Source organism: Apteryx rowi, unplaced genomic scaffold, assembly GCF_003343035.1.
Source record: "Apteryx rowi isolate R43461 unplaced genomic scaffold, aptRow1 scaffold_118, whole genome shotgun sequence".
In the NCBI taxonomy this organism is placed as follows: Eukaryota; Metazoa; Chordata; class Aves; order Apterygiformes; family Apterygidae; genus Apteryx; species Apteryx rowi.
The window spans coordinates 1,634,776-1,641,976 of record NW_020447397.1 but is presented as its reverse complement, the minus strand read 5'-3'; the positions used below and the strand labels follow the sequence as shown (position 1 = coordinate 1,641,976).

Below are 7,201 nucleotides of genomic sequence, written 5' to 3'. Positions count from 1 at the left end.
GGCATTACCCCTGAGCACAGAGGGAGCATCACCATGACTTGGGCTCCCTAGGCAGCAGGTTGGTTTGAGCTAGCTGCTCTCAAAGGTGCTCGTCACCCCTGAGAGAGCAGTGGGCTGCAGGAGTACATGCCAAATACACTTGCAGTAATGTAACAACAGGACTGAGCTCCTGTCAGCCTTCTGTGCACCCAGAAATCTCAGTATTGCTCCCTGASGGGGATGCTGAGGAGCAGGATGAAGTGAGGTTTCCTGTGGCCGCGCAAGACATCAGTGGCAGAACCGAACTGAAAATCAGATGGAAAAGACAAATGCCACACTTCCCAAAGCCTGAAACATTTCGTTTGGCTTCACTATGGTTTTAGCTTTGAGTCGCACCCAGGTCAGTGTAGTCACTAAAGTGGGCCCCTGCAGATTAGCAAGGTGTTCTCAAGGCTGCAAGTCAGAAGAATTCAGCTTCAAGATCAGTGCCAGGGTTTGCTCTCCAAATCAACCTTTCCTCCTTTGCTTAGGTCCTCCTTCAACTCCTTGCATGCTTTTGCATTGGCAGCTTTTCCAAATATCCCTTCAGTGGCAGGTCCTTCCCTATGCAATATAGCCCAGAGAGCCTGCAGGGAAGAAGAGACAGGGGTGGGAGAAGAGTTCCTTGGGTGAAGAAAGGCTGTTCATTGGAAATTTCTTTGGAAACAGAAGCAAGTTTTTGACTATGAGGTGCCCTCTGCTTTATTTGGGTTTGACTCAAGTTCTCGCTGCAGGTGGATTCCATTGCTAGCAACCTGATTTGCCCCCAACCCGCCCTGTTTTTGTCCTGGTGAACTCCCAGATACAGTGGAAAGCAAACACCCAAATCCCCTGTCTCCTGAGAGTCACAGTGCAAGTGTTGGGGATGCTGCCTCACACGAGAAGCTGGCAGCAGGATAGCTGCATGGCCGACTTACGTGCACTGGCTGGGGCAGGGTCTCATCTTTCTCATCTTTGCCACAAAGAGTTGCCAGAGGCTGCCCAGAGAGGGCTCTTGAGGCCAGAGCATGACAGGGCTTTTGAAACAAACACACAAACACACACACACAACACATACACAAAACACGCATACACATTTACAAGACACATAGACACACGGCTGGCCACACACATAAACACAGACCTGCCCTGGTCCCTCCAGGAGCCAGCTTGCAGACCCGCGCTCTCTCCAGTCTCCGGCCCACCCTTATGGCTGCCTCGATTCCAACTCCCAAGCCTCTTATCCTACTCGCCGGCCAGTCCGGCTTCATATTTGCTAGCCATCACACACTGACACACAGACCCTCACGTGCTCCAGGGGCGGCACCACAGATGCACAGGCCCCTGTGGCCCCTGGTGCCACTCCCATTGCTGGCACATAGACCTCCATACACACACATGCACGAAGAATAGAAGGTCTCCTCAGGCAGGAAAACAGTCAGAAATGGAGTTTAATGAGAAGACGGGAGTGGGGCCAGGGTGCTCCTTTCTCCTGGGAGGTGATTCGCTTACCCCTGCTGCCACTGTCCCCCTCTGCTCCTTTGGGCACGTGGAGAGGATAGCCTTTTATCACAGAACCAACAAACAGTAGTCACTGGGACTTCTTCTGGAGACCTTTGCCCACGCCTGGCTGCCAAGGGCTCTAACGTTCTGGCTGCCGTGTCTGTGGGTGTCACGGTTTCGACAGCGACAGGTTCTTCAAGGGCAGCAGCTGGTGCTGGCACGGACACTTTTGGTGCCTCCGAGCTTTCAGCTCCAGGGAAGGCTGAGCCAGGGCCTTCCTCTGGCACAGGTAAAACCCCTTGCTGCACAGCAGGTGAGTGACGTTCATCACCGCTCACAGCTTCCAGTGTGCCAGAGTCACCTACGCCTTGGGCTCTTTCCACCAGTCGCTCCCCTTTGGTTTCTTCCCTCAGCACGCCCTCACAGTTTGAGGTTTCTACAAGTTCTTGTGCTGCTTCCACCGGCTCTTCTGCAGCTACGCTGCTTTGTGTTTCGCATTTCTTTGGGCTGCTGCCAGGGAGGACGCTGCTCCCATTGTCCGTGGTATCCATGCCGGTGGATGCTAAGGCAGATAGGTTTTCTCCTTCAAGCTGCGTGGGGGCTGCAGTGACAGGGCCTGGGGAGTCCATGCTGAGGATGGCGTCGTCCATTTTGTTCTCCTCAGTGTTTTCACTCTGGGAGAGGGCTGCAGTTTTGAGTATGGCATCTTGTAGTGGGCCGCCTTCCGTCTCATCACTCTGGGAGAGCACTTCTCTGGTGGTTCTTTCTTGGCATTTGGGCTCCAAGATGGGCCCAGAGGCTTCTGCAGGGATCTGCACACAAGCCCCCTCGCTCACACTCTGCCCAGACGCTGCAGCTGCTTCTGAGCCAGTTGCTTCTGGAGTGAAGGCAGAGACTTGTATCCCCTTCTGCACGGGGAGCTCGGCAGCGGGGACTTTGGTGCTTTTTAGGGCAGGGAGCCCAGACTCGCCTTCCTCTCCCTGGGGAGGTGCCTCGCCAGGAACTCCRTCAGCCCAAGCCTGGCCTGCTGAGTCCAAGGCAGGAGTTGCTGCTTCTCCCTCTGGCGTGCCAGGGACCGCAACGACAACTGCTTCTGTGTGCTCCGGTCCCTCGGAGGGGGTGTCATGCTCACCTTCAAGCTGCACAGGCACTTCAGTTGCAGTGCCTGCAGTGCCTGCAGGCCCCAAGGCAGAGGTGTCGCCTGCATCCATGTTTTGCACCTGAGGAGAATGGGAACAGAAATGTGAAGAAGGGACATGCAGCTCAGGAAACCAAGGGAAGCCAAAAAGAAGGGACAGCCAGCAGCACCTAAACCAAAGACAAAGCCAGGAAGAGATGATGATGGGAAGGTAAGGAAGCAGGTAGGAGTGCAACAGCCACCACTGCTCCTGCACAGTCGAAGTGTGGAGGAATGGTTAGACCAAAAGGGCCATGATCTGCTAAACGTGAGCAATCCCACCTACGATTACATAGAATAAGGTTCAGCGTGTGGGCGAGCTGCTGTCCTTGAAGTCTCCTCTAAACGATGAAAACAGGAACATCGCCGGTGTCGACATCCTGAAAGAGGGAAGCAACACACAGCTGTGACCGCAAGGCTAGTAACGCAAGCAACCGCTCGACACCAATCCTGTCGAGGCACATCACGTGTATACAGAGGGCCTCAACCAATAGTAGCATTGTTACTAACGTAAGCTTCTGCTCGTTGCCTATATATACTCTGTAAGAACCTCAATAAAGGGGAGAACGATTATACTCACATTGAGACTCCGTCGTTACTCCGGGCCCGTCCCCCCACTCCGACATCTGGTAGCAGAGGATGGTTGACTTCCGATAAGAGCTCCGAGACTGCGGTAAGCAGCGAGAGGATGGGAGTGGGGATTGCACGGCTGAGAGGAGTGCTGGTTGCACGCCGATAGCCAACCAGACACTGGTCTTCGGGGTCGCTCCCCGCCTCTCAGGAAGCAGCAATGGAGGCTGATGCTGCTGCCACCTTGCTCRCCAGGATACTCTCTAAGAGAGGGATTGACGCCCCGGTAAAGCAGTTGCACCGGTTGATTAAGCTAGGGCAAAAATGGGGCCATTTTTCCGACACTCATATGCTGTTTTCCGTCTCGGAATGGCGAGATTTCAGAGGGACAATGTGGCAAAAAACCATCGAGGGGGGGATAAGGACAAGAAGGAGATAAAGGCGGTGCGTGCCTTGTGGAACACGGTCCTTGAGACCCTGGTAGCTATGAAAGCTGAAAGAGAAGTCGCGGCTGCAGCCACAAAGATGCTGAGCCCTGTACCAGCCAGCGCCCCACCGACCCAAAGCAGCACCTCCCCGCACCCCATCAAGGGGGTCACAGGCAAGCCGTATCGAGACGTTGCAGAAATGCTACAGAAGGTGCGGGGGGGCCCGGTAGAGTCGGTCGGCTCTCCAAAAAAGGGGGAAGTTGCTGCCGAGCCAGCCGGTTCTGATACTGCCGAGAATGCGGAAGTACAGCAGGATGTCTACCAGGAGCCRGGGGAGGGCGGGACAGTTCCTAGTGCCCCGCCTCTGCCGCCCACAGACTCGCGTACGCGGGGGCCGCCTCGACCGTCGGTCCCTCCATCGCCGCCCCCTCCGCGGCCCTTGCCTCTATCTGCGCCTGAGGGAGCCAGCAGTGCGCCACAAGGACCGTGGCGGGAGCCTCCAGCGCTATCCTCTCCAGAGTCGTCGGGAACAGCCTTGCCTACTACCCCTGTGGGGACAATGCCGACCACAGCACAGCTGTTAAAGATGTTTGAGCAGTTATTGGAAAAGCTGGAAAAGCTGGAACTCAGAAAGGATCCCCCCATGCATGCAACCCCCCAGTGGGCTTGTTCCGAGGGAGTCCCGGTGGAGTGGAATTATCAAAGATGCCATCGTTGAAGGGCAATGGCAGTCAACCCCCGCCGCGGGTGGGCCGTCAGCCTTGGCCTTCCCGATTGTCTATCAAGGGGGAAATAGGAAATGGGAGCCACATGACTGGAAGATTCTCCAGCAGGCCTGCAATACTGTGTCCACATATGGTATCAAGTCCGAGGCGACTCGGCAGATAATCAGTTGGATATTTTCGGCGGATTTGATGTGCCCGTATGACTGTAAGAACCTGATGAGACTGCTGCTCACGCCAACGCAGTACCTTCTGTGGGTGGCCTCATGGCAGCAGCGCAGCACGGAGGAGGCCATGCAGCACCTAGGCCAAGATGACCCCTTGAGAGGGGTCACAGCAGAGATGCTGGTTGGGGAAGGAGCCTGGTCCAACTATCTGGATCAGGCCAATTATCCCCCATCCATGCTCCAGCTGTCAGCCCGTCTGGCCTTCGACGCCTTCCTTGCCCTGCCAGCGGGAGGCACTCCATCCTTCGGGAACCTGATGCAGGGCACGACCAAGAAGTACAGCAATTTTATCGACCGCCTCTGGGAGGCGATAATGCAGCACCCTGACCTCACGGARGACAGTAAGAATCAAATGTTTAAGGTGCTCGCTTTTGACAATGCCAACAAGGTCACGAAGCAAATTCTGGCCAGCCTGCCAAAAGGCGCTGGGGTGGAAGAGATGCTGATGTGGGTTGAAAGGGCYGAGGCGCAGAGGCAAGGTGCCACCGTTGCAGCCGCCGTCCAAGGTGCTGTTGCTGCAGTGGTACAAAAGGACCGCCGGCCTAACCCTAAGCATCGCACGTTGGACGCCCCCTTTAAGGGACGATGCTATCGATGCGGTGAGGCAGGACACACCCAACTTAATTGTCACACCAYGGTGTGGTGTGATAACTGCCAGAGGAACACGCGTGCCACGAAAGCCTGCTCGGGAAATGCCCAAGCGAGCGCGGGGAAGGGCCGCGCGCAGACACAAGTGAACCCCCTTACGCGACCCGGGGCTTTCTGCAGCAACACTGCCCCACAACCCGAGGGAGCCTGGGAATCGACGTGGAGACCACAGTAGACGTCACACTCGTTGACTCCACTGTCCAGAAGATCCCCAGCAATGCGATAGGGTCTCTCTTCCATCAGAATAGTTCCGTTGGAGGATTGTTACTAGGCCGGTCTTCCGCTGGTATCCAAGGACTTATTGTGTTGCCTGGAGTGATCGACGCTGATTACACGGGTCGTGTCCACATCATGGTCTACACCGTCTGTCCTCCGGTTTTCATTCCCAAGGGTAGTAAGGTTGCCCAGATCGTCGCGCTAAGTGGGCCACTGGGCCTCCCGACTCAACCCCGACCCGCACGAGGGAATCAGGGTTTCGGGTCTACCGGGCCTGCCGTTTGTTTTACCACAAAAATGGATCGGCATCCCACCATGCGTGTCGTCATCTCACAACATGGCACATCCAAGCAAGTCGAAGCCATGCTGGATACCGGAGCTGACGTTACCATCATCAACCGAACTGTATGGCCTATGCAATGGCTGGTAGAAATGCCGACGACATCCATTGTGGGTGTTGGGGGACAGTCTACCCCTCATGTTAGTAAGCAACCAGTACACTTACAGTTTCCGGAGGGTCAACGAGCCAGTCTTAAGGTGTATGTGTTACCTCTACCTGGGACATTGGAGGCCCTAGTTGGCCGAGATGTACTAAGCCAAATTGGAGCAGTGTTAACTACGAAGCCTTTTTAGTCCTGGGCACTGGGGAGCAGTCGCCCAACCCGCCGCTGACTTGGAATACCGACGAACCCGTGTGGGTTGACCAGTGGCCCATGACTGAAGAGCGCCTGCAAATCACTAAGCAACTGGTCGCTGAACAGCTTGCCTCCGGACACATCAAGCCTTCTGTTAGCCCATGGAATACACCCATCTTTGTCATCCCAAAGAAGAATGGGAAGTGGCGACTCTTGCAYGACCTCCGCAAGGTCAATGAACAGATGCAATCTATGGGAGCGTTGCAACCCGGGATGCCATCACCTAGTATGCTACCTGACAGATGGCATATACTGATAGTCGACTTAAAGGACTGCTTTTTTACCATTCCGTTACACCCTCAAGATACACAACGCTTTGCCTTTTCTGTGCCAGCAATAAACAAGGCCGCGCCCGCGGGGCATTATGATTGGGTTGTTTTACCGCAAGGAATGAAAAACTCACCGACATTGTGCCAACTTTATGTTGCCTGGGCATTGCAGCCGCTCCGAAACCGATGGCCAGACACCATTATCTATCACTATACGGATGACATTCTTTGTTGCCAGGAAAAGTCTTTTACGGACGAGTCATTGCAACAGCTAAGCAACATTCTATCTACAAAAGGACTTATCATTGTACCAGAAAAGATCCAACGCACGGCTCCATGGAAATATCTTGGATGGTCCATTGCAGAGTCTAAAATTCGACCCCAGAAAACAGAGCTCACGACTCAATTATGTACCTTGCATGATGTTCAAACTCTACTTGGGGATATTCAATGGGTGCGGCATTGTGTTGGTATCTCCAACACTGATATCGCGCCCCTGACGGCGCTATTGCGAGGCACAAATCCTGCTAACAAGATTACTCTGACACCTGAGCAACATGCTGTGTTACAGCGGATCACACAAAAACTGCATTTGTCATGGTCCTCTCGACGCCTCGTAAGCTTGCCCATATCCTTGATCATATGTAATGGGGACGAGTCACCATATGCGGTCATTTGTCAGTGGCAAAACCGAAGTGGGGAGACCTCCTCCCCTATTCTGGTTAATGCCACTGCCAAAAGTAAAAGCC

General features: G+C 54.6%; 1 protein-coding gene across 1 annotated transcript; it reads right to left on the bottom strand.

The window, feature by feature from the left end:
* Positions 1 to 1,456: 1,456 nt before the first annotated feature.
* LOC112974550 (uncharacterized protein KIAA0754-like) lies at positions 1,457 to 3,347 on the bottom strand. The gene is made up of 2 exons (XM_026083653.1): positions 3,258 to 3,347; positions 1,457 to 2,720 (listed from the first exon to the last, which is right to left on the bottom strand). Exon 2 carries the CDS (start codon positions 2,709 to 2,711, stop codon positions 1,506 to 1,508), a length of 1,206 nt encoding a protein of 401 aa, XP_025939438.1. The 5' UTR covers positions 2,712 to 2,720; positions 3,258 to 3,347; the 3' UTR covers positions 1,457 to 1,505.
* Between the last annotated feature and the right edge of the window lie 3,854 nt (positions 3,348 to 7,201).